This window comes from Anomaloglossus baeobatrachus, chromosome 9, assembly GCF_048569485.1.
Source record: "Anomaloglossus baeobatrachus isolate aAnoBae1 chromosome 9, aAnoBae1.hap1, whole genome shotgun sequence".
NCBI lineage: Eukaryota > Metazoa > Chordata > Amphibia > Anura > Aromobatidae > Anomaloglossus > Anomaloglossus baeobatrachus.
Window position 1 is genome coordinate 230,728,873 of NC_134361.1, and position 27,300 is coordinate 230,756,172.

The 27,300-nt window shown below is 53.9% G+C and overlaps 2 protein-coding genes across 3 annotated transcripts in view; both read right to left on the reverse strand.

Moving 5' to 3' along the window:
• The window catches only part of DNLZ (DNL-type zinc finger), a 29,458-nt gene extending 18,054 nt beyond the window's left edge, over positions 1-11,404 (reverse strand). Inside the window, exons 1-2 of the mRNA XM_075323029.1 lie at positions 11,155-11,404; positions 6,205-6,344 (exon numbers count right to left, since the gene is read on the reverse strand). Of these exons, the coding sequence (XP_075179144.1) occupies positions 6,205-6,344; positions 11,155-11,403 (389 nt within the window). The 5' untranslated portion in view covers position 11,404. The remainder of the gene's footprint in view (positions 1-6,204; positions 6,345-11,154) is intronic.
• Positions 11,405-14,267: 2,863 nt separating this feature from the next.
• The window catches only part of CARD9 (caspase recruitment domain family member 9), a 43,598-nt gene continuing 30,565 nt past the window's right edge, over positions 14,268-27,300 (reverse strand). For both annotated transcript variants that reach the window (XM_075324737.1, XM_075324736.1), the window contains exons 5-13: positions 25,534-25,716; positions 25,285-25,440; positions 22,555-22,680; positions 22,241-22,426; positions 18,797-18,838; positions 17,687-17,729; positions 17,545-17,609; positions 15,522-15,595; positions 14,268-15,433 (exon numbers count right to left, since the gene is read on the reverse strand). In XM_075324737.1, the coding sequence (XP_075180852.1) occupies positions 15,352-15,433; positions 15,522-15,595; positions 17,545-17,609; positions 17,687-17,729; positions 18,797-18,838; positions 22,241-22,426; positions 22,555-22,680; positions 25,285-25,440; positions 25,534-25,716 (957 nt within the window). In that variant the 3' untranslated portion in view covers positions 14,268-15,351. The remainder of the gene's footprint in view (positions 15,434-15,521; positions 15,596-17,544; positions 17,610-17,686; positions 17,730-18,796; positions 18,839-22,240; positions 22,427-22,554; positions 22,681-25,284; positions 25,441-25,533; positions 25,717-27,300) is intronic.

Sequence of the window (27,300 nt, forward strand, 5' to 3'; positions counted from 1 at the left end):
ATTATGGAATTGCCCGACAATAAGCAAGGAGGCCGCTATACTACTTATGCCGATTATTGAAGGGTCCCCGGTGAGAGTAGGGTATATATTCCCCCGACCTCCGCGGGCGGAATATATAAAATCTCCCCGAATCTCACTGGCCTCCCCACAATAATCCTTGGCACAAACTCGCTGCCACCAACCGCTTCACGGTAACTATTAGCCGAACACACAGACGTGGGATTCAAGATCGAGATAACAGAACAGCCCAAGATTAATTATATAATTTAATCAGCCTAACGCACACTAGAAAATACAATATATACAATAGGGAATCTACAGAATATACATATGTCAGAGTACAGTTACAGATAAAGCATGGTTTACAGACAGGTATGCAATTCAATCAGTTACCTTGTGCGTCTGGCCACAGGGGGGCGCTGTAGACCAGGTTTCCAGGAACTCCCACAGATGTTTCCTGCACGTGACCCCCAGCGAAAGAACACTGGAAAATGGCCGAAGTAGGGTTATCAACCTGGACAAATCCAGGTCCCCTCCTACCTTAGTGACCTCAGAGGGAGCACTGCTCCACCCCTGGCTGGAGTTATGGACAAAATCCACAACATGGAATATGGCCATAACTTGGCCTGGGAGCGTCGTAGGCGGACGCCAATGCTCTCATTGTGACAGTTATGAATTTAGCTACAGAATGAGAGGTTTCATGACTTGTCTACTAGTTCCACATTGGCTGATATCACGCCTGGGGTATTTCCCAATGTCCCGCTCCCATAAAAAAGGTGTGCCAGCATCGTCCGCATGCGAAAACACCATTTTTATGGTTGCCGTATTTATCGGAAATATGGCTTGCGAGATATGAACCATTTTTTACTGGAGTCGTTCTGTCTGGCTAGTTCCAGAGCCTTATAATGAGATACAACTCTTGTTACAGGGTGACGGCAGGGAGTCATCCTGTGTCCTTTGTTCCCACATCACCTAATTTCCATATCACAGGAGATGGCCATGGGATGGGTTGCTAAACAAGTTGTGTGAAGGAAAGGGGGGGTGACACCAGGAGAGGGCTTCCTGACATAACTTGAATATCATGATTTATCGTCATATCTCCGGATTTACCTCACAGTGCTGGTTCCCTTTTTTTTCCCCAGTTTTCTACGCCAGGGATGTGGACTGCGGATATGGTGGACTTGGAGTCCTCCGCCCATTGAAGAATGCGTTGGACCTCCAACATTGCCAGGCGGCTGCGTGTCCCGCCTTGGTGATTGATGTAGGCAACCGCTGTCGCGTTGTCTGACTGGACTCGAATTTGCCTGCCCGCCAACAGGTGGTGAAAAGCTAGAAGAGCTAGAAGCACAGCTCTGGTTTCCAGCACATTGATTGAAAGGGCTGACTCGGACGGAGTCCAAGTGCCCTGTGCTCGGTGGTGGAGACATACCGCTCCCCAGCCGGAAAGGCTGGCATCCGTGGTGAGAATCACCCAGGACGGAGTCAGGAAGGAGTGCCCCTGGGACAGGGAGAGGGGTCGAAGCCACCACTGAAGAGAGCTCCTGGTCCGTGTCGACAGAGCCACTAACCTGTGCAAGGAAGAAGGCCGCTTGTCCCAACAGCGGAGAATGTCCAGCTGCAGAGGACGCAGATGGAACTGGGCAAAGGGAACCGCCTCCATGGAGGCCACCATTTGACCCAGCACCTGCATCAGACGCCTGAGGGTATAACGGCGGGGCCTCAGGAGAGAGCGCACCGCCAACCGGAGTGACAGCTGTTTGTCTAAGGGCAACTTCACAAGTGCCGGCAGAGTCTCGAACTGCATCCCTAGGTACGTGAGACTCTGGGTCGGAGTCAGAGTGGATTTGGGAAGATTGACAATCCACCCGAATTGGGCTAGAGTGGCGAGAGTGAGCGAAACACTCCGCTGACAGTCTGCGCTGGATGTACCCTTGACCAGAAGGTCGTCCAGATAAGGAAGCACTGCTAACCCCTGGAGGTGCAGGACCGCAATCACTGCCGCCATGACCTTGGTGAATACCCGAGGGGCCGTGGCTAACCCGAAGGGGAGAGCCACGAATTGGAAATGTTCCTCTCCTATTGCAAAGCGTAGCCAACGCTGATGTGACACTGCGATTGGCACATGTAGATAGGCATCTCTGATGTCGATGGACGCCAGGAACTCCCCTTGGGTCATAGAGGTAATGACTGATCGCAGAGACTCCATGCGAAAATGCCGCACCTGAACATGCTTGTTGAGAAGCTTGAGATCCAGGATGGGCCGGAAGGAACCGTCCTTTTTTGGAACTAGGAAGAGATTTGAGTAAAAACCTCTGAACCGTTCCTGAGCGGGAACCGGTACCATTACTCCGTTTGCCTGCAAGGACGCCACGGCCTGCGAGAAGGCGGCGGCCTTGGAGCAGGGGGGAGTGGACACAAAAAATCTGTTTGGCGGGCTGGAAGAGAATTCTATCCTGTAGCCGTGGGAGATGATATCTCTCACCCACTGATCGGAGACTTGCTTTAACCAAGCGTCGCCAAAGTGGGAGAACCTGCCACCGACCAAGGACGTTGCTGGCGCGGGCCGAGAGTCATGAGGAGGCTGCCTTAGTGGCAGAACCTCCTGCGGTCTTCTGCAGACGCGCTTTTGGGCGCCAGTTGGATTTCTGATGCTTGGCTGAGTTAGTGGACGAGGCGGAAGGCTTAGAGGATGACCAGTAGGAGGAACGAAAGGAAAGAAACGTCGACTGATTCCTACCCTGGGCGGGTTTCCTGGTCTTGGTTTGTGGCATGGAAGTACTCTTCCCGCCAGTAGCTTCCTTAATGATTTCATCCAGCTGTTCACCAAACAGCCGTGAACCAGCAAAAGGGAGCCCAGCAAGAAACTTCTTATAAGAAGCATCTGCCTTCCACTCTCGAAGCCACAAGATCCTGCGGATAACAAGAGAATTAGCCGAAGCCACCGCAGTGCGGTGAGAAGCCTCCAGCATGGCAGACATGGCATAGGATGAAAAAGCTGAAGCCTGAGAGGTTAAGGTAACCATCTCAGGCATAGAGTCCCTGGTGAGGGAATGCATCTCCTCTAGAGAAGCAGAGATGGCTTTGAGAGCCCACACTGCTGCAAAAGACGGGGAAACCGCGGCCCCTGCAGCTTCATACACAGATTTGGCCAGAAGGTCAATCTGACGGTCAGTGGGATCCTTAAGGGAAGTGCCCTCAGTCACCGACACAACGGTCCGTGCTGATAGCCTAGACACCGGAGGGTCTACCTTTGGGGAGTGAGCCCACTCCTTGACCACCTCAGGTGGAAATGGAAACCGGTCATCAGAACCACGCTTTGGAAAGCGTTTGTCAGGGCAGGCTTTGGGTTTGGTCACAGCGGCCTGAAAACTGGAGTGGTTAGAGAACACACTCCTTGTTCTCTTAGGCAAGGTAAACTGGTGCTTTTCTGCCAGAGAGGGTTGCTCCTCTGACACTGGCGGATTGAGATCCAGTACAGAATTAATAGAAGCAATCAAATCACTAAGATCTGAGTCACCCTCAGAGAAATCGATGGGATACATAGCCTCCGAGCCCCCCGTGAGGGCATCCTCCTCATCTTGAGAGTCAGCTCTTGAGACAGAGCCGCGGTATGATGAGGGGGAGGAAACCCTGCGCCTTCTCTTAGAAGGACGGGGTCTGGGATCAGATGATGAATCCTCCGTGAGTGGACGGAGGTCAGAGGATAGGAGTCCTCTGTCAAGAGTATTAGAGGCACCCTGTGAGGGGGGCTGATGCATATTCATTAAAGTCCTGGACAAAAGCCCCATGGACTCAGCAAATGACTGGGATATGGACCTAGAAAAGGACTCTACCCAGGCCGGGGGTTCAATCACAGGTGCAGCAGCAGCCTGAGAGACCACTGGGGGTGAGACTCCAGGCTGAGGCACCGCCAAGTTAGAGCAGACATCACAATGTGGATAGGTGCTCGGCTCAGGCAGCAGGAGCTTACATGCAGTGCATGCAGAATAAAGCTTTGGAGCCTTGCTCCTTGTGTGAGACATGCTGCTGGAGTGGGGGCTTTGCAGAGAATGAACCCCAGGGAGAATATACAGAGGTCCACAACCGGAGACCGGCTGTGGCTTACCAGACCGCTGAGCGCGGTGTTGTGTGCCCTCCAGATCCCGAAGCCTGGTCCCCCAGTCACAGCACCTCAGCAGAGATGCAGAATGCAGGATGTCCCAGAGCAGAGTGAACTCTGCCTGAGAAGAGGGCGTTCCTATAAAAGAGCGGGAACTGGAGGGCTATAGAGACCTGCAGGGAAGGAGGGACGTGTCCCTCCCCTGTGTAGAACGGCCGCCGGGAGGAGCTGAACCTGTCCCTCTGCCTGAGTGACATGCGAGGGCAGGAAAATGAAACTAGGCCTCCGGCGAAGCCGGGGCCTAAATTTAAGCGGCGAGGCCGACAAGCAGGCACCATCGGCGCGGTTCTCAGGCAAAAGCTAGAGAACCCGCCGGAAAAGTTAAAACAATCACATACAGCATACTCTCCCCTTACAATAAAGAACCGGGACCCCCAACATAAACGTCTCAGGTACTTAGCTGCTGAGACGCAGGGCCAGGTCCCTGGGGATGAGTGCTCCGGTCCAACAGAATCCTCAAGGGGCTGTGGATGGAGACCGGACTCCTGCCAGGCATGGAGACCGTGCTGGCTCCCACTTCAAGCCAGAGCCCAGAAGGGATGGTGAAGGAGCGCGGCATGTAAGGCTGCAGCCTTGTAAATCAACCTTAACAACACCGCCGACACAGTGGGGTGAGAAGGGACATGCCGGGAGTCCAGACATGGACTCTTCAAACTCTTTCCAAAAGTCAAACAAATCAGATGCATGTGTGGATGTATGCCTCCTGACACAAAGCAATAAACTGGCTAGGACTGGCTACCAGGGGGTGTATATGCTCAGAGGGAGGAGCTACACTTTTAAGTGTAGTACTTTGTGTGTCCTCCGGAGGCAGAAGCTAAACACCCATGGTCTGGGTCTCCCAAAGGAACGATAAAGAAATATTCTTATATTAGGGACATTTTTCATGTTTTCCATTAAAAGACGTGAGGAACGGGGGTTTTTTGTATGACATAATGCAGTTTGAAAAAAACATTCCAAGTGCGTCAGAAATTTTTTTTTTTTAATTCTAATAAAAATATAGAATGAATAAATAATTATAATATATATATATATATATATATATATATATATATATATTTATATTATATTTATTTTAGAATTTAAAAAAAATAAAAAATATATATATATATATATATATATATATATATATATATATATATATATAATAGAATATAAATAAAATAATATACATAAATATATATTTATTTATATTATATTTCTTATTTTATAAGAAAACAATTATTTTTTAATTATAAAATATAAATATAAAATAATTAATATATTATATTTATTATTTTAAAATGAGAAAAAAATAGATATTTTTAAGTATAAAATAATAAATATAATATAAATAAAAAATATAAAATAATAAATAAATATATATATATATATATATATATATATATACATACATACACACACACACACACACACACACACACACATATATATATATACACACACACATATATAAATTATTTTTTTATGACACTTGGAATATTTTTTCTTACTACATTACATGTCATACAAAACATTCCTCACGTCTATTGTCAGAAAAATTAAAAAGTTACAGCACTTGGAAGAAGGAAAATTTTTGAAATCTATTATTTATTTTTTAATTATTTCTTTATTTTTGAATGGGGAAAAAGGGGTCAATTTAATCTTACATATTTTTAATATTTTTTATTTTTAGGGGGGACAAGACCCTGCAATTGTTTGAGCAGTTGTTATATGTTTTTTACTACCTGTTTACAGTATTTAGCAAAAGGACAAGGCCTCCGATGAATCCAAGCCTGTGGCTGAACGTCATAGGTGTGCCATGATCTTTCCATGACTCCCATGCACTTCAGTGGAGGGGCTGTGCACAATCATGGACACCTGCCACAGCACCAGCCTTAGTTTTTTTGGCTGCAGCAGTCATGAGCTGCTGAGCACAGTGACTGGCTGCAGCGGTGATGTGAGCTGTCGGGGTGAACACCATCTCTATTAGCCGGGTGGAGACCTGCCTGATGACCCCCCCGGTGGGCCCCTCTATGTGCAGTGGGCTTTGGTTCGGCACAGTTTACCTCTTCCCGTCCAGATCGGAGAACCAGCCCAGGTTATCGGCGATGATGTGGTGGTTGTGGCAGCCGGGGCACCGCACGATCACCACCCCGCTCTGATAGGCCGACTTCGAGATCTTTTTCATGGATCTTGTTGAACAAACCTGAATCAAAAAGAAAACAACAGAGAAAATCTGTATTACACGGGCACTGTCCTGTAGGGGGCGCCCTGTGTCCGGCACTATCCTGTAGGGGGCGCCCTGTGTCCAGCACTGTCCTGTAGGGGGCGCTCTGTGTCCAGCACTGTCCTGTAGGGGGCGCCCTGTGTCCGGCACTATCCTGTAGGGGGCGCTCTGTGTCCCGCACTATCCTGTAGGGGGCGCCCTGTGTCCAGCACTGTCCTGTAGGGGGCGCCCTGTGTCCAGCACTATCCTGTAGGGGGCGCCCTGTGTCCGGCACTGTCCTGTAGGGGGCGCCCTGTGTCCAGCACTGTCCTGTAGGGGGCGCCCTGTGTCCAGCACTGTCCTGTAGGGGGCGCCCTGTGTCCGGCACTATCCTGTAGGGGGCGCCCTGTGTCCGGCACTATCCTGTAGGGGGCGCCCTGTGTCCCGCACTGTCCTGTAGGGGGCGCCCTGTGTCCAGCACTATCCTGTAGGGGGCGCTCTGTGTCCAGCACTATCCTGTAGGGGGCGCCCTGTGTCCAGCACTGTCCTGTAGGGGGCGCTCTGTGTCCCGCACTATCCTGTAGGGGGCGCCCTGTGTCCGGCACTATCCTGTAGGGGGCGCCCTGTGTCCGGCACTATCCTGTAGGGGGCGCTCTGTGTCCAGCACTATCCTGTAGGGGGCGCCCTGTGTCCGGCACTATCCTGTAGGGGGCGCTCTGTGTCCAGCACTATCCTGTAGGGGGCGCCCTGTGTCCGGCACTATCCTGTAGGGGGCGCTCTGTGTCCAGCACTATCCTGTAGGGGGCGCCCTGTGTCCGGCACTATCCTGTAGGGGGCGCCCTGTGTCCGGCACTATCCTGTAGGGGGCGCTCTCTGTCCGGCACTATCCTGTAGGGGGCGCCCTGTGTCCAGAACTATGCTGTAGGGGGCGCCCTGTGTCCAGCACTGTCCTGTAGGGGGCGCCCTGTGTCCGGCACTGTCCTGTAGGGGGCGCCCTGTGTCCAGCACTGTCCTGTAGGGGGCGCCCTGTGTCCAGCACTGTCCTGTAGGGGGCGCCCTGTGTCCAGCACTATCCTGTAGGGGGCGCTCTGTGTCCAGCACTGTCCTGTAGGGGGCGCCCTGTGTCCAGCACTGTCCTGTAGGGGGCGCTCTGTGTCCCGCACTATCCTGTAGGGGGCGCCCTGTGTCCGGCACTATCCTGTAGGGGGCGCCCTGTGTCCGGCACTATCCTGTAGGGGGCGCTCTGTGTCCAGCACTATCCTGTAGGGGGCGCCCTGTGTCCGGCACTATCCTGTAGGGGGCGCTCTGTGTCCAGCACTATCCTGTAGGGGGCGCCCTGTGTCCGGCACTATCCTGTAGGGGGCGCCCTGTGTCCGGCACTATCCTGTAGGGGGCGCTCTCTGTCCGGCACTATCCTGTAGGGGGCGCCCTGTGTCCGGCACTATCCTGTAGGGGGCGCCCTGTGTCCGGCACTATCCTGTAGGGGGCGCCCTGTGTCCGGCACTATCCTGTAGGGGGCGCCCTGTGTCCAGCACTGTCCTGTAGGGGGCGCCCTGTGTCCAGAACTATGCTGTAGGGGGCGCCCTGTGTCCAGCACTGTCCTGTAGGGGGCGCCCTGTGTCCGGCACTGTCCTGTAGGGGGCGCCCTGTGTCCAGCACTGTCCTGTAGGGGGCGCCCTGTGTCCAGCACTGTCCTGTAGGGGGCGCTCTGTGTCCCGTACTATCCTGTAGGGGGCGCTCTGTGTCCAGCACTATCCTGTAGGGGGCGCTCTGTGTCCAGCACTATCCTGTAGGGGGCGCCCTGTGTCCAGCACTATCCTGTAGGGGGCGCCCTGTGTCCAGCACTATCCTGTAGGGGGCGCCCTGTGTCCGGCACTATCCTGTAGGGGGCGCCCTGTGTCCGGCACTATCCTGTAGGGGGCGCCCTGTGTCCGGCACTATCCTGTAGGGGGCGCTCTCTGTCCAGCACTATCCTGTAGGGGGCGCCCTGTGTCCGGCACTATCCTGTAGGGGGCGCTCTCTGTCCAGCACTGTCCTGTAGGGGGCGCCCTGTGTCCAGCACTGTCCTGTAGGGGGCGCCCTGTGTCCGGCACTGTCCTGTAGGGGGCGCCCTGTGTCCAGAACTATCCTGTAGGGGGCGCCCTGTGTCCGGCACTATCCTGTAGGGGGCGCCCTGTGTCCGGCACTATCCTGTAGGGGGCGCCCTGTGTCCAGCACTATCCTGTAGGGGGCGCCCTGTGTCCGGCACTATCCTGTAGGGGGCGCTGTCTCTCCGGCACTATCCTGTAGGGGGCGCTGTCTCTCCGGCACTATCCTGTAGGGGGCGCCCTGTGTCCAGCACTGTCCTGTAGGGGGCGCCCTGTGTCCAGCACTGTCCTGTAGGGGGCGCCCTGTGTCCAGCACTGTCCTGTAGGGGGCGCCCTGTGTCCGGCACTGTCCTGTAGGGGGCGCCCTGTGTCCAGCACTGTCCTGTAGGGGGCGCCCTGTGTCCAGCACTGTCCTGTAGGGGGCGCCCTGTGTCCGGCACTGTCCTGTAGGGGGCGCCCTGTGTCCAGCACTGTCCTGTAGGGGGCGCCCTGTGTCCAGCACTATCCTGTAGGGGGCGCCCTGTGGCCGGCACTGTCCTGTAGGGGGCGCCCTGTGTCCGGCACTGTCCTGTAGGGGGCGCCCTGTGTCCAGCACTGTCCTGTAGGGGGCGCCCTGTGTCCAGCACTGTCCTGTAGGGGGCGCTGTCCTGTAGGGGGCGCCCTGTGTCCAGCACTGTCCTGTAGGGGGCGCCCTGTGTCCAGCACTGTCCTGTAGGGGGCGCTGTCTCTCCGGCACTGTCCTGTAGGGGGCGCTGTCCTGTAGGGGGCGCCCTGTGTCCAGCACTGTCCTGTAGGGGGCGCCCTGTGTCCAGCACTGTCCTGTAGGGGGCGCTGTCTCTCCGGCACTGTCCTGTAGGGGGCGCTGTCTCTCCGGCACTATCCTGTAGGGGGCACTGTCCTGTAGGGGGCACTATCCTGTAGGGGGCGCTGTCCTGTAGGGGGCGCTGTCCTGTAGGGGGCGCTGTCTCTCCGGCACTATCCTGTAGGGGGCACTGTCCTGTAGGGGGCGCTGTCTCTCCGGCACTGTCCTGTAGGGGGCGCTGTCTCTCCGGCACTGTCCTGTAGGGGGCACTGTCCTGTAGGGGGCGCTGTCTCTCCGGCACTGTCCTGTAGGGGGCACTGTCCTGTAGGGGGCGCTGTCTCTCCGGCACTGTCCTGTAGGGGGCGCTGTCTCTCCGGCACTATCCTGTAGGGGGCACTGTCCTGTAGGGGGCACTATCCTGTAGGGGGCGCTGTCCTGTAGGGGGCGCTGTCTCTCCGGCACTATCCTGTAGGGGGCACTGTCCTGTAGGGGGCACTATCCTGTAGGGGGCGCTGTCCTGTAGGGGGCGCTGTCTCTCCGGCACTGTCCTGTAGGGGGCGCCCTGTGTCCGGCACTGTCCTGTAGGGGGCGCTGTCCTGTAGGGGGCGCTGTCTCTCCGGCACTGTCCTGTAGGGGGCGCTGTCCTGTAGGGGGCGCTGTCTCTCCGGCACTATCCTGTAGGGGGCACTATCCTGTAGGGGGCGCTGTCTCTCCGGCACTGTCCTGTAGGGGGCGCTGTCTCTCCGGCACTGTCCTGTAGGGGGCGCTGTCTCTCCGGCACTGTCCTGTAGGGGGCGCTCTGTGTCCGGCACTGTCCTGTAGGGGGCGCTCTGTGTCCGGCACTGTCCTGTAGGGGGCGCTCTGTGTCCAGCACTGTCCTGTAGGGGGCGCCCTGTGTCCAGCACTGTCCTGTAGGGGGCGCTCTGTGTCCAGCACTGTCCTGTAGGGGGCGCTGTCCTGTAGGGGGCGCTGTCCTGTAGGGGGCGCCCTGTGTCCGGCACTATCCTGTAGGGGGCGCCCTGTGTCCGGCACTGTCCTGTAGGGGGCGCCCTGTGTCCGGCACTGTCCTGTAGGGGGCGCCCTGTGTCCGGCACTATCCTGTAGGGGGCGCTGTCCTGTAGGGGGCGCCCTGTGTCCAGCACTATCCTGTAGGGGGCGCCCTGTGTCCGGCACTATCCTGTAGGGGGCGCCCTGTGTCCGGCACTGTCCTGTAGGGGGCGCCCTGTGTCCGGCACTGTCCTGTAGGGGGCACTATCCTGTAGGGGGCGCTGTCCTGTAGGGGGCGCTGTCTCTCCGGCACTGTCCTGTAGGGGGCACTATCCTGTAGGGGGCGCTGTCCTGTAGGGGGCGCTGTCTCTCCGGCACTGTCCTGTAGGGGGCGCCCTGTGTCCGGCACTGTCCTGTAGGGGGCGCTGTCTCTCCGGCACTGTCCTGTAGGGGGCGCTGTCCTGTAGGGGGCGCTGTCCTGTAGGGGGCGCTGTCCTGTAGGGGGCGCTGTCCTGTAGGGGGCGCTGTCCTGTAGGGGGCGCTGTCTCTCCGGCACTGTCCTGTAGGGGGCGCCCTGTGTCCGGCACTGTCCTGTAGGGGGCGCTGTCTCTCCGGCACTATCCTGTAGGGGGCGCTGTCCTGTAGGGGGCGCTGTCCTGTAGGGGGCACTGTCCTGTAGGGGGCGCTCTGTGTCCGGCACTGTCCTGTAGGGGGCGCCCTGTGTCCGGCACTGTCCTGTAGGGGGCGCCCTGTGTCCGGCACTGTCCTGAAGGGGGCGCTGTCTCTCCGGCACTGTCCTGTAGGGGGCGCTGTCCTGTAGGGGGCACTGTCCTGTAGGGGGCGCTGTCTCTCCGGCACTGTCCTGTAGGGGGCGCTGTCTCTCCGGCACTATCCTGTAGGGGGCACTGTCCTGTAGGGGGCGCTCTGTACCCACCTTGCAGGTGTATATGAGCTGGTAGTGGGAGGTCTGGACTTTCCCCACACTCTGGGCGCCGGGGGCAGCTCCCTGGGTGCAGAGACTTCTCCATATTGCAGCCTGGCAGTGCCCGGTGACCGGTAATGGCGGGCGGCGGGGACATTTCGTGGTTTGTGCCGCCAGACACGTCTGCCCCAGCCCCCTCCAGCCACGGGCAGCGACCCCCGACCTCCCGGCCACCAGCCTCCAACTCCCGGCTGTCAGCATGTCCCGGGAACTGTATCAGCACGTGACCGGAAGTTGCAGTCTCTGCGGGCAGAAGTGGTAATCCGCCATCTTTGTTGAGGGCACAAAATCTTTGTAAAGTTTCTGACGTAGATAATGGCTCTGACAGTCTATAAGTGTCTAATACAAGAGCTGATATCACGATATATACGAATATGTACATATACACACGGAGCTATAGCTGTATGTAGTGCCCCTTGCTGTGTGTGTACCACGACTCTCACTATGGTGTTATCTGCAGTGGGATTAAACCCTACTTCCATATGGATTTGTTGTGTTTGATCGCCGAGAGACCCCAGTAACAAACATCGTCCGTGTAATTTCATAAATACACAAATAAAGTGGTGAGGGTGTATAGCTGTGATAGTGGGGGTCCCGCAGTCAGGTGAGGGTGTATAGATGTGATAGTGGGGGTCCCACACTCAGATGAGGGTGTATAGATGTGATTACGGGGGTCCCACACTCAGAAGAGGGTGTATAGATGTGATAGCGGAGGTCGCGCTGTCAGGTGAGGGTGTATAGATGTGATAGCGGGGGTCCCAAAGTCAGGTGAGGGTGTATAGATGTGATAGCAGGGGTCCCGCACTCAGGTGAGGGTGTATAGATGTGATAGCAGGGGTCCTGCAGTCAGGTGAGGGTGTATAGATGTGATAGTGGGGGTCCTGCAGTCAGGTGAGGGTGTATACATGTGATAGCAGGGGTCCCGCACTCAGGTGAGGGTGTATAGATGTGATAGTGGGGGTCCTGCAGTCAGGTGAGGGTGTATACATGTGATAGTGGGGGTCCCACACTCAGATGAGGGTGCATAGATGTGATTACGGGGGTCGCGCTGTCAGGTGAGGGTGTATCGATGTGACAGCGGGGGTCCTGCAGTCAGGTGAGGGTGTATAGATGTGATAGCAGGGGTCCTGCAGTCAGGTGAGGGTGTATAGATGTGATAGCGGGGGTCCTGCAGTCAGGTGAGGGTGTATAGATGTGATAGCGGGGGTCCTGCACTCAGGTGAGGGTGTATAGATGTGACAGCAGGGGTCCTGCAGTCAGGTGAGGGTGTATAGATGTGATAGCGGGGGTCCTGCACTCAGGTGAGGGTGTATAGATGTGATAGCAGGGGTCCTGCAGACAGGTGAGGGTGTATAGATGTGATAGCAGGGGTCCTGCAGTCAGGTGAGGGTGTATAGATGTGATAGCGGGGGTCCTGCACTCAGGTGAGGGTGTATAGATGTGATAGCAGGGGTCCTGCAGACAGGTGAGGGTGTATAGATGTGATAGCAGGGGTCCTGCAGTCAGGTGAGGGTGTATAGATGTGATAGCGGGGGTCGCGCAGTCAGGTGAGGGTGTATAGATGTGATAGCGGGGGTCGCGCAGTCAGGTGAGGGTATATAGATGTGACAGCGAGGGTCCCACTCTCAGGGTTCCTATATTTGGGTGTTGAGCCTCTAAAAAGGACCATCTCCTGCCCCATCAGACCTGGCACCCGCCATACTGGGCACTGCTACATCCGGCCCACAGAACAATCCTGCCCCCTACAGTCTAGAAAGTGTGAAGCGCCCACATCAAACATGGCAGCTCCTCGGTGATGCTCCTTAGCATTGGGGCCACGGCAGTCACTTACGTAACCCGGGTGAGCAGCGTCTCTATGTGACCTCCTGACAAGAAAGTGACAAAATGTTGGATTTTTGGCGATTGTCTGTGACATACAATGATTTTTCGGCATTTGACCTTTGTCCTGGCCTCAGACTTATGACTGGATTTGATGGCTGTGACGGGGGTGTACAACAGAGCAAAGGATGGACGAGGCCGAGGGACGATCCAACAGGTTTATTAACAGGAATGCAAGAACAGCACACGATAAGTCCACGTAAAACAGATTCGGGGGCCCTTCCCGACAATCCTCGGACCGGATTACAAAGCAATCGTCCTTACAGTAGTCCAAAGAGTTCCACACAATCCCACGGGCCGCCACACAGGCCTAGCTCCGTCCGTGTCCACAGCCACACAGGCTGGAGCTCCTGCTCCCTTCAAGTTTCAGCTCACTCTGCCTGAATCTCCCAGGTAAGCAGAGTTTACACTAGTTGGACTCTAGGCCCACCTCCCCCTACTCCCAGGGATGGAAGTGCCTCAAGAGGATATAACCTTGCATTTTAGGGGGGTGATTACCTACAACAATAGAAATGTACACAGAAGTAGTTCAAATAAGACAATGAACCCAGCTTGAAATAGGAATCTGTACAGCATATACAGTGAGAGGGTAAATTACATCTTCACAATGGCCCTGGTATATATGCAGCTCCATGGTATATATGCAGCTCCATGGTATATATGCAGCCCCATGGTATATATGCAGCCCCATGGTATATATGCAGCCCCATGGTATATATGCAGCCCCATGGTATATATGCAGCCCCATGGTATATATGCAGCCCCATGGTATATGGCCCCATAATCATTACGGTCTCATATGGACCCGGTGTTCCCCTCACACAGGGGCTGCGCGGCCTCTTCTGACGGCTTCTTCCCACTTCCCACAGATCCTATGTGCCCCTATAAACGCCTCCCGGTGGGGTCACTCTGCCTTGTGGGCTCTCCACCAATCACACACCTTTCACCATCCAGTGGATTGTAGTCTGGAGACCCCCTTTAAGTCCGCAGATTTTGTAGGTCTAATAGAGGGGGACATATATACGCGGGTACGTCTCTCCGGGGGTCGTCCTCTGGCGTTTCCGTCCCTCTCTCCCGGGGGACGGGTTATACCCGGAGGGCTCCTTTACTCTACAATGAGCGTCGCTTTCCTTCTTGCTGCGATTTATTTTTCCCGTTTTTTCGAGTGAAACTCCAGAAGACGGAAGCACGAGTAACGCTTTATTCTTTGCAGTACAGTTTAGTTTTTCTATAAAAAATAGAGTATAAAAATATGAAACACTTTATGTGACCAGAACATGGGCGTCCAGGTCCCGCACAGAGCGGCGGCTACGGTCACAGAAAAGAGGGGCACATGTAACACTGTCACCTACCTGCCCCTCCCCCCCTCCCGTGTGGCCCCCATAATGCATCAGATCATAATACAGAGTATAAACAGGCAAATATAGACAAAGTGACCCGTCTCCATCTCCCAGGATACAGGGGATTCCCGGATCCAGACCCCCGTGCTGGAGCCAAAACAGTCTCTGGCGTCCGTGTATTACATGGATGGCCAATGATTTACAGGCTCCTTCAGACGATCGTATAAACCGGCCTCTTTATGTGCCACAGACACCAGTGTGCATGAAATTCAACATGGCCGACCCTCCTTTTCTCAGGAGACCCCCATCGACATAACATAAGAGGTCCCAAAAGAATCAGAGGTACAGCCACCTCATCAGATTTTTGTAAAAACACGCTTAGGCCGGGTTCAGAAGGGCCCTATCCACACCATCAACGTCTTCTGACTCAAACTTACAGCTTCATAGTAAGGTCACTGGTCCATAGTTGGTTCACAAGGGCTGTATGCAACCATTTTTTGATCCCGATGAGACAACTGGAGCATCAATGTCCGGTAACAACGCAAAAGAAATCTATGGGATCAGCTCTGGCATTGCACTTGTCGGAGGTGGGGGGGAGGCGAGGTAAAATGGTCTTCTATGAGTATGTGGGGCTAGACGTGAGCAGAGTAGTGGGTAATGATGGTAGCCATGACCTTGACTCTCATGCAGGGTGTCAGCCATTCACAAGGAGGTGTCGGAGTAATGTGGAGGCTCCTGTCTGAGGAGATGATGGCAGTGGTTGGGTAGGAAGCCTTCCACAGAGAAGAGGACAACCTTACTTCTTCCTGCGCCTTTGCCTAATGGCACAAGTCATGGAAAAAATGAGGTTTTGCAGCCTCCAAACAGCTTTGACACCATTGTCCTTCATGCAATGATGATGGTGAGGTAAGGAGGTGGCCTGGAGCGGGTTCTATGGTGTCCTGTCAGTCTCGCTTCCTGAGGTGTAGTCTTCCACTTCTGTTTGTGATTTCTTTTTCCTCAGCGCACCTGGTCTGAAAGACAAAAAAGGAAAGTCTGCCATATGAGTGTGACAGGGTGACTAATGCACCGCACACAGGCAGGGCGGGTGGAATACATCACCTGCGGCTACGATCTGTGCTGGTATACACTTTCCTTTTTTTAAATGCCAGTTCTCCGTTTACAAGGCCGTGTGTCTGGACAGGAAGAAAAGACGTTATAGGAACATGTCTGGACATTGTATGACTAAGGCGATACATCCTGAAGAAAATGGTTTCCTATCAAAGCACAGAAATCAAGCAAGTGGATCTGAGTGTTCGCTAAATGTAACGTCGGAAGAAGGTGACATTGTCAGAAGAAGCTGGCCCCGGGGGAAGAAACCGGCCGTATCGGAAGGAGCCTGCCCTGGCTGAAGAAGAAATCTCCAACAAAAGAAGAAAAGCCCCAATGGAAAAAGAAGGCCCCCGACGGAAGAAGGCAGCCCCCGACGGAAGAAGGCAGCCCCCGACGGAAGACGAGAGGCCCCCGGCGGAAGACGAGAGGCCCCCGGCGGAAGACGAGAGGCCCCCGGCGGAAGACGAGAGGCCCCCGGCGGAAGACGAGAGAGCCCCGGCGGAAGACGAGAGAGCCCCGGCGGAAGACGTGAGAGCCCCGGCGGAAGACGAGAGAGCCCCGGCGGAAGACGAGAGAGCCCCGGCGGAAGACGAGAGAGCCCCGGCGGAAGACGAGAGAGCCCCGGCGGAAGACGAGAGAGCCCCGGCGGAAGACGAGAGAGCCCCGGCGGAAGACGAGAGAGCCCCGGCGGAAGACGAGAGAGCCCCGGCGGAAGACGAGAGAGCCCCGGCGGAAGACGAGAGGCCCCCGACGGAAGACGAGAGGCCCCCGACGGAAGACGAGAGGCCCCCGACGGAAGACGAGAGGCCCCCGACGGAAGACGAGAGGCCCCCGACGGAAGACGAGAGGCCCCCGACGGAAGACGAGAGGCCCCCGACGGAAGAAGAGAGAGCCCCCGACGGAAGAAGAGAGAGCCCCCGACGGAAGAAGAGAGAGCCCCCGACGGAAGAAGAGAGAGCCCGGCGGAAAAAGAGAGGGCCCGGCAGAAAAAGAGAGGCCCCCGGCGGAAGAAGAGATGACCCAGCGGCAGAAGAGAGGACCCAGCGGAAGAGGAGAGGACCCAGCGGAAGAGGAGAGGACCCAGCGGAAGAAGAGAGGACCCAGCGGAAGAAGAGAGGACCCAGCGGAAGAGGAGAGGACCCAGCGGAAGAGGAGAGGACCCAGCGGAAGAAGAGAGGACCCAGCGGAAGAAGAGAGGACCCAGCGGAAGAAGAGAGGACCCAAAGGTAGAAGAAAGCCCCAACGGAAGAAGGCGGCCATGACGGTAAAAACTGGCCTCAAAAGGAAGAAAAATGCCACATCTGGGTGGTTATTGTCATGCTGGAAAGCCACATACTTACAAGGGGAGCCACAGGTCATTGAGTCTTAGACGCTATAACAATGGAGATCAGGAGCTCCGAGCAGGACTATCATACTACAGTTCTACGCTCCCCAACTGCCAGGGAGTTGCTGGTCTAGATTCTTAATGTCTCTGGCCAACGTTGTTCTAAATTCTCTATGTATCAGATAGGCTTGATGGTTCTAGATTATTAATGTCTCAGAATACTACAATTTTAGATTCTTTATTCATCAAAGATCTATTGTTCTAGATTTTGCATGTACCAGAGCACCATTATGGTTCCAGACTATGTATCAGCAAACAATTGTTCTAGACTCTTTATGCAATGGATCTAGACTGTAAAGGGATCTAGAACTATGGTATGCTGATACATTATGTAATAGACCACCATTGTTCTAGACTGTGCGGGGGGGTAGGATGACTTTTTTTTTTCTATCATTGTGCCACTGTTTTCGAATCCCCAGGATCAGTGACAAATTTGTTTTAGATTCCCTACATGGTGATAATCTAGATTTCCCAATTAATTATCACCAAGCCCCATTTCCAGCCTCGGCAATACCTTTCTGTAGACTATCGAATCTCCAGGTTTGTGATTATCTGGAGTGTTTGCTCCTTCCCTACATACGCTTCCGGCGTCCACCTCCGATGGAATAGACTCCACAATAAAGTAGATTCCTATAAATTGGAACTCACCTCATCCTGTGTCGGGGAGGATTCATCGCGGTCTTCCTCAGGATGTTCTTTTCCGGGAGGATCTTCTGCGTGCGCAGAAGAAGAGGTCAGAATGGCATCCCGCTAAAGTGTATAACTGATCCAATATGGTGCCACTACTTACGGTGACCGGTCGGGGACGGCTGCTCGTCTGGGAAAACTTTAATCTTAAAGAGAAAGAAGAACCTTAGGGATTTCACCGTGACGGTTAACGGTCCTAACTAGGACACCCCCTATCCTAAGGGGGGCATATGGACAGCACACAGGGGGTCCTCCTATCATGGCCTCTGCTTTGGGACCTCCTTACAAACACAGACGTCTTATAAACAGGTAATTACCCGGTGCCCTCACATCCCTCAGCAAAAACCTCGATGCCCACCTTGGATTTCTGGGCACAGATCCTAGTGCCGTCTTACCTTCGTCATAGCCGTCATCCGCTATTACTTTCCCTGCGCCATTTTTGGCTCCACAAGACATTTTATCATTTCTTTCTGCATCATTTTCGTTAGGGTCGTAATAAATCATTTTTACGGCACAGCCGGTGACAATGCCGGATCTCCACATTCCTATGGTCACAGACCGGCTTGTATTTATAGCCCCAGGAGCGAAGCATGAATTTGCCCCATTTAACACTAGAAGTCCCAGAGAGGGGTCATTTAACATTTCTACCATTGGAACCCTATGGAGCTCGAAATTCCTGGGACTTCTAGTGTTAAAGGAACTATACAGGACTTTTACTATTGTGCATGGGGCTATAGGCAGGTAGATGCTAAGTATCTGCCTGTTCTGCACAGGGATGATCTCTGCTGCCGCCTCACCTGCCGATGCTGCGGCTTCTCTGTCAAAGCAGTATCACTGTAGACTTTAAGCTGGTTGACCGTTGACTCGCCGCAGGTAGGTAGCAGGGAGCCGGCTGTCAATAAGCATGAAATCGCCAACAGAGCGGAAGAGAAGACGTTGCTCTGTCGACAGCCTCAGAATTGAGAAACCGGATCACCCTGAGACAGCAGAGACCGGGGACAGTCAGAGCAGGCAGGTACGGTAGCTGGCAACAACCTGCCTGTTACTCCATATATAGGGATATATATGGCGCCATTAGCACTTGCTCACAGTCGTAGAAGTGTTGGGAGAGACTGGGATAAGCGAGACATCATCCCCATTCTGGAGGGGTCTTTGAAGGCATGTCATACCACTGCCCACTCTCCATTATACGTGCCCTCCGGGGTTTACTTACTTCCTGAGAACTGCGCGAGGAAAGTTCATCCGCATCCGAGGACTGGGGGAGACACAGAGAGACAAGTTATTTCACGTCTGCAGACATAAATACCGATCGTCTGTACACAGGAACGCACAAAACCAGCACCATCCCGGTGTCTGCACAAAGACAAAGCACCCGAAGGATCCGGAGCGTGCGGACCCGTTTACACACTACTATATACACTACTATATACACTACTATATACCGAAGCTTCACCACCGGGCTCCAGGATATTGCAGCATCTCCTGTCTCTACCCATATAATATATATATATATATGCATCCATAGATTAGTCCTATCCGTTCCCAGTGGGGGACGTCCAGCTTTCTTAAATCCACCCAGTTATGTGGGATATTTAGCTGAACCCCATGTACGACCAGGGTACCCCCCCAATCCATGAGGTCATGAATATCTTTCCCATTTTTATTCACCACTCACCTCCAGAGCTGTATTTACAATTCTGTTGATTTCCCAGCAGCGACCCTAATTCAGGTGCATTGTGCAAAATGGCGCTCAAAAATATTAACAAATTTCTATGGCTTTGGGCACAGGTTTGGTTCTCCAGTTTCATCCTCGGCTCCCTACCCTGCATGGAATGGCCGGTTTCATCCTCGGCTCCCTACCCTGCAGAGAATGGCCGGTGTTATCCTCGGCTCCCTACCCTGCAGGGAATGGCCGGTTTCATCCTCGGCTCCCTACCCTGCATGGAATGGCCGGTTTCATCCTCGGCTCCCTACCCTGCAGAGAATGGCCGGTTTCATCCTCGGCTCCCTACCCTGCAGAGAATGGCCGGTTTCATCCTCGGCTCCCTACCCTGCAGAGAATGGCCGGTTTCATCCTCGGCTCCCTACCCTGCAGAGAATGGCCGGTGTTAACCTTGGATCCCTACCCTGCAGAGAATGGCCGGTGTTATCCTCGGCTCCCTACACTGCATGGAATGGCCGGTGTTAACCTTGGATCCCTACACTGCATGGAATGTCCGGCTTCATCCTCGGCTCCCTACACTGCAGGGAATGGCCGGTGTTATCCTCGGCTCCCTACCCTGCAGAGAATGGCCGGTGTTATCCTTGGCTCTCTACCCTGCAGAGAATGGCCGGTGTTATCCTCGGATCCCTACACTGCATGGAATGGCCGGTGTTAACCTTGGATCCCTACACTGCATGGAATGTCCGGCTTCATCCTCGGCTCCCTACACTGCAGGGAATGGCCGGTGTTATCCTCGGCTCCCTACCCTGCAGAGAATGGCCGGTTTCATCCTCGGCTCCCTACACTGCAGAGAATGGCCGGTTTCATCCTCGGCTCCCTACCCTGCAGAGAATGGCCGGTTTCATCCTTGGCTCCCTACACTGCAGGGAATGGCCGGTGTTAACCTTGGATCCCTACACTGCATGGAATGGCCGGCTTCATCCTCGGTTCCCTACACTGCAGGGGATGGCCGGTGTTATCCTCGGCTCCCTACCCTGCAGAGAATGGCCGGTTTCATCCTTGGCTCCCTACACTGCAGGGAATGGCCGGTTTCATCCTCGGCTCCCTACACTGCAGGGAATGGCCGGTGTTGTCCTCGGCTCCCTACCCTGCAGAGAATGGCCGGTGTTATCCTCGGATCCCTACCCTGCAAGGAATGGCCGGTGTTATCCTCGGCTCCATACCCTGCAGAGAATGGCCGGTGTTATCCTCGGCTCCCTACCCTGCATGGAATGGCCGGTGTTATCCTCGGATCCCTACCCTGCAGTGTATGGTCAGGACTGTGTGCAAAGCATCTTTCTGCTGCAAATCCACATGTGGATTTTGTGACAGATTTCAGCACTCCACCCATCACTACACACTTACTACCGTTTCGGCCATTTTTGACATGGGCACGATTAAAAAGCAAAATCCCAGCTGAATCAGGACATGCTTACGGTTTATGGGCTCCAAACTTACTGACGGGCTCCAAACTTACTGACGGGCTCCAAACTTACTGACGGGCTCCAAACTTACTGACGGGCTCCAAACTTACTGACGGGCTGCCCTCCAGATTTTTATTGAGAGTTGGAACCATTTAACCAACGCCAAGAGAAATCACGTGTCGTGACGCGCGGAGAAAGCCATTTATTCATCTCTTTATAAAAAAAAAATGGGTAACATCATAGACCGCTCATCAATCCATCAGCGTCCCATACTCAGATAATATAAGCAATGAGTATGTATTTATTAGGAGCGGGCGATGAACCAAATCACACCCACAGCGGAACACCCCGGGCACTCAGAGTGCGATATATAGCACATTTCTAGGGCTGGGCTGCTTGCTGATGGTTTCCAGGCAGCAGCAGGAGGGAATGTGCATTAGTAATAATTTATAGGGCAGGTGTTGTGTCATCCTTTTACTACATAGTCTCCTGATTAGCGATGTCTCTTACCTCATGTGCAGGGCATTGCAGCTTAAGTATCCATGGTTAAGACCACTCATAGTTAGTTGCTCGTGGAGGTAACCATGGATACCTAAGCTGCAATGCCCTGCACATGAGGTAAGAGATAGCGTTACAGGAGAACTCTACTACATTTCTAATTGGAGGTATGTGCTATTATTATTACACCTACTTCATATTGGAATAGGATCTTGGAGGGAGGAAAAACCTAAAGTGCCACCAAGTACATTGGTTGTCAGCGGTGCCTTTGATCGTGACCTCTTTTGTAGGATAATCCTGGCCGCATTCCTGCTACGAGAGGGAGAAGCAGCTTTTTTTTTTAAAATCGACCATCACCTAATGGATCAACCCATAGACAATGGCCACTATTAATAATCCTCACCTCTCCTCGCTCCTTTGGCTCGGTGGGTCACCGTACATCACGTCTAGTTCTCAGGATGGCACAAAATACACTGGACACCCCCACTCCTCTTCAGACCCCCCCACTCCTCTTCAGACCCCCCCCCCACTCCTCTTCAGACCCCCTCCCACTCCTCTTCAGACCCCCTCCCACTCCTCTTCAGACCCCCTCCCACTCCTCTTCAGACCCCCTCCCACTCCTCTTCAGACCCCCCCCCACTCCTCTTCAGACCACCCCCACTCCTCTTCAGACCCCCCCCACTCCTCTTCAGACCCCCTCCCACTCCTCTTCAGACCCCCTCCCACTCCTCTTCAGACCACCCCCACTCCTCTTCAGACCCCCCCACTCCTCTTCAGACCCCCTCCCACTCCTCTTCAGACCCCCCCCACTCCTCTTCAGACCACCTACTCCTCTTCAGACCCCAGCATCCTTCAGATGCTGCAACCACTCACCCCGAGCAGACCTGCCAGCCCGTCCATCCACAGCAAGGGGAAAAAGGATGAGCTGGAGCTTTCATGTCAGGTTTCGCTGTAGCACCAATGCAATAATAGCCTGAAATAACGGACCCCACTAAATGCTAATACTGTTACTGAAGGTTTAGCTTTGCTGTACCAGCGCCGGAGAATCCGTCCTTTTCAATTTAGTCTCCAGAGCCAACAGCTTCCCCTCGCTCCTGAAGAGCTGGATCTGGAGGTCATCGTACTTCTCCCCCAGTTCTCGGATCTGCTTTCTGTACAGGTCTTTCTCTGTAAGACACTTGGTGTACTGCGCGTAGAACTGCTCCCTTGTGGAAATGGCCTAAGACAAGACAAAAAAAAAGATACAGATGTCTTGGAGGAGGATCCCTTACTCAGGACTCCATCTCAAGCTTTGTACATACCCGTCCTCATCAGTTCAGTACCGTGCGATCTGCGGCGTCCTCTTACCTGGTTGCGCTCACTGCACACCTCCTCCAGCTGCTGCAGTATGGCCTCTATGCGTTCCTTGTACATCTTGGAGTCTTTCTTTAGCGTGGTGCACTGCAGATCTAGAACTTCCTTCTCTTCCGAGTACTGAGGATACATAAGGCATTCATTTAGCCCACTAAAGTGATATAAGTTGGTAAAAGAGAAGAAAGACACTCCCGGTATTTTTTGTTATGGTTCATCAAAGATCTTCCATTTGTCAGGCAGCCTTCAGCTTTGTACGTTCCGAATCTCAGCCTATTCTATTTGATGTATCCTCATGCGGGGTTTTGCCTGTCTCTGCCTCCTGCTTGTGAGAGCCGACAGGGAGAAACCCGTCACAAGCAGGAGGCAGAGGAGATGGGTAAACACTGCATCACATGTGATATACTGACCCATCTACTCTGCCTCCTGCTTGTAAGAGCTGACAGGGAGAAGCCCGTCACAAGCAGGAGGCAGAGGAGATGGGTAAACACTGCATCACATGTGATATACTGACCCATCTACTCTGCCTCCTGCTTGTGAGAGCTGACAGGGAGAAGCCCGTCACAAGCAGGAGGCAGAGGAGATGGGTAAACACTGCATCACATGTGATATACTGACCCATCTACTCTGCCTCCTGCTTGTGAGAGCTGACAGGGAGAAGCCCGTCACAAGCAGGAGGCAGAGGAGATGGGTAACAACTGCATTACATGTGATATACTGACCCATCTACTCTGCCTCCTGCTTGTAAGAGCCGACAGGGAGAAACCCGTCACAAGCAGGAGGCAGAGGAGATGGGTAAACACTGCATCACATGTGATATACTGACCCATCTACTCTGCCTCCTGCTTGTAAGAGCTGACAGGGAGAAGCCCGTCACAAGCAGGAGGCAGAGGAGATGGGTAAACACTGCATCACATGTGATATACTGACCCATCTACTCTGCCTCCTGCTTGTAAGAGCCGACAGGGAGAAACCCGTCACAAGCAGGAGGCAGAGGAGATGGGTAAACACTGCATCACATGTGATATACTGACCCATCTACTCTGCCTCCTGCTTGTGAGAGCTGACAGGGAGAAGCCCGTCACAAGCAGGAGGCAGAGGAGATGGGTAAACACTGCATCACATGTGATATACTGACCCATCTACTCTTCCTCCTGCTTGTGAGAGCTGACAGGGAGAAGCCCGTCACAAGCAGGAGGCAGAGGAGATGGGTAAACACTGCATCACATGTGATATACTGACCCATCTACTCTGCCTCCTGCTTGTGAGAGCTGACAGGGAGAAGCCCGTCACAAGCAGGAGGCAGAGGAGATGGGTAACAACTGCATTACATGTGATATACTGACCCATCTACTCTGCCTCCTGCTTGTGAGAGCTGACAGGGAGAAGCCCGTCACAAGTAGGAGGCAGAGGAGATGGGTAACAACTGCATCACATGTGATATACTGACCCATCTACTCTGCCTCCTGCTTGTAAGAGCTGACAGGGAGAAACCAGTCACAAGCAGGAGGCAGAGGAGATGGGTAAACACTGCATCACATGTGATATACTGACCCATCTCCTCTGCCTCCTGCTTGTGAGAGCTGACAGGGAGAAGCCCGTCACAAGCAGGAGGCAGAGGAGATGGGTAAACACTGCATCACATGTGATATACTGACCCATCTACTCTGCCTCCTGCTTGTAAGAGCCGACAGGGAGAAACCCGTCACAAGCAGGAGGCAGAGGAGATGGGTAAACACTGCATCACATGTGATATACTGACCCATCTACTCTGCCTCCTGCTTGTAAGAGCCGACAGGGAGAAACCCGTCACAAGCAGGAGGCAGAGGAGATGGGTAAACACTGCATCACATGTGATATACTGACCCATCTCCTCTGCCTCCTGCTTGTGACTGGTTTCTCTCTGTCAGCGCTTACAAGCAGGAGGCAGAAACAGGCAAAAGCTGGGGATTCGGCACCCAGTGCTCACAAATAGAGTGGATGGGGTGAGTGAGGGGAATTTTGGACTAATACTGTATATCACAGCTCTGGTTTAAAGCATTAATAATATCTTCAGATACAAGGTAAGACATTATGAGGAAGTTAGTGTAAACGGGGATGGTAGGGGGGCGTTTTAGAGCTGCAATGGAACAGAGAGATTAAACAATCCGAGGAATGGAGTGGAGATGTAGTGAAGCGCTTTCCTAAAAAAAAAGTATAACCACTAGAAAATCAGATAATCTCGCAGCTATTGCTGAAAACCACAGAACTTGAGCTCCTCTGATTCTGCGGTGTGTGAATGATTAGGATTTCCTAAATCCTCAGTGAGTCATAAAGGGTTTTGGCGCATTGCTAATCATGGAAGACTTCAGTCGTCATCGCTTAGCCATTGGGATGCATTCAGGAACGGATTTGGTAAGCTTCAGTTTTGCTTTTGGTGAATTCAGAGAAATAGCGCCACTCTTGTGCAATAGTCAGTTTTTGGGTATTGCAACTTGCACTTAAAGAGAATGAGCTGCAATATCCAGACACAACCTCTGGACAAAAGTGGCGCTGTTTGTTGGACCTAGACCCACTGTGACTCACTATTTGAAAGTCTACCCATACGCTAGCTGGTCTGTGGACACAGTATGCAGCCCCCTTCACAAAAAGACCACCGGTATAGATGCCCTAGTCACAGAGCACCTCTTCTATGATGGGGGATCTTGCAGTCAGGTACTGGTAAAGCTCACGTGTAGCCATCAGCACCTTATCTCGGAGGTCCTCGGCTTGTCTCAGGCTCATCTTCAGGGTGTAGACGCTGTTGACCAAGTCCTGGTGCTGCTCCAGGGCCTGCCGGCGCTCATTCTCTAGATCCTGGATGTATAACTTCGTCTTTTCCGCCGTCACATCTTTCATCGAATTCTAAGGTTGTCACATCAAAAAGACGGATATCACATAGAGCAAGGAGACCACACATCTGCCGGACCCTCCATGAGACAATCAGGTCCACCCCACCTGCAGAGGAGTGTTATCTTGCTCCTGTATTCTGGCTTTCAGGACGTAGTTTTCTCTCTGCAGCTCATAGATGACGTCCTGACTCGGCTGCTTCTTCATGGCGTTCTTCAGCTTTATGGTCTGTTTCCTCACCAGGTTGCAGTCATCCTCGGCCTTCATCAGGTTGTGTCTCAGTTTCTCGATCTGTTTTGCAGGGCAAAAAGGGGCAAATAGCGTTAGGATGGTGCAGAGAGACCACCGAGAATTCTCCATGTGATACGCAGTTACAATTTAGATGCCTTTCTGCAAGAGGGAAAAATATCAAGAGCAAGTCTATACAACCAGCCACCAGAGGGCGCTCTCCTCTGCAATCAGCCGCCAGAGGGCGCTCTGCTCTGCAATCAGCCGCCAGAGGGAACTCGACAATCCAACCCACCATCAGAGGGCGCTCTCCTCTGCAATCAGCCACCAGAGGGCGCTCTCCTCTGCAATCAGCCGCCAGAGGGCGCTCTCCTCTGCAATGAGCCACCAGAGGGCGCTCTCCTCTGCAATCAGCCACCAGAGGGCGCTCTCCTCTGCAATCAGCCGCCAGAGGGCGCTCTCCTCTGCAATCAGCCACCAGAGGGCGCTCTCCTCTGCAATCAGCCGCCAGAGGGCGCTCTCCTCTGCAATCAGCCGCCAGAGGGCGCTCTCTGCAATCAGCCGTCAGAGGGCGCTCTCCTCTGCAACCAGCCACCAGAGGGCGCTCTCCTCTGCAATCAGCCGCCAGAGGGCGCTCTCCTCTGCAACCAGCCACCAGAGGGCGCTCTCCTCTGCAATCAGCCGCCAGAGGGCGCTCTCCTCTGCAACCAGCCACCAGAGGGAACTCGACAATCCAACCCACCATCAGAGGGTGCTCTCCTCTGCAACCAGCCACCAGAGGGCGCTCTCCTCTGCAACCAGCCACCAGAGGGAACTCGACAATCCAACCCACCATCAGAGGGCGCTCTCCTCTGCAATCAGCCGCCAGAGGCCGCTCTCCTCTGCAATCAGCCACCAGAGGGCGCTCTCCTCTGCAATCAGCCACCAGAGGGCGCTCTCCTCTGCAATCAGCCGCCAGAGGGCGCTCTCCTCTGCAATCAGCCGCCAGAGGCCGCTCTCCTCTGCAATCAGCCACCAGAGGCCGCTCTCCTCTGCAATCAGCCACCAGAGGGAACTCGACAATCCAACCCACCATCAGAGGGCGCTCTCCTCTGCAATCAGCCACCAGAGGGCGCTCTCCTCTGCAATCAGCCACCAGAGGCCGCTCTCCTCTGCAATCAGCCGCCAGAGGCCGCTCTCCTCTGCAATCAGCCACCAGAGGCCGCTCTCCTCTGCAATCAGCCACCAGAGGGAACTCGACAATCCAACCCACCATCAGAGGGCGCTCTCCTCTGCAATCAGCCGCCAGAGGCCGCTCTCCTCTGCAATCAGCCGCCAGAGGCCGCTCTCCTCTGCAATCAGCCACCAGAGGCCGCTCTCCTCTGCAATCAGCCACCAGAGGGAACTCGACAATCCAACCCACCATCAGAGGGCGCTCTCCTCTGCAATCAGCCGCCAGAGGCCGCTCTCCTCTGCAATCAGCCGCCAGTGGGTGCTCGACAAAACCAGCAGCTGCCAGAGGGCCCTCGACAATCCAACCCACCACCAGAGGGCGCTCAACAATCCAACCTTCTGCCAGAGGGCACTTAAAAGTACAACCAGCCACCACCTTTAGGCAGTACAACAAGAAGCAAGTATAACCCCCGCCTAATGTCCACATGGTCTATT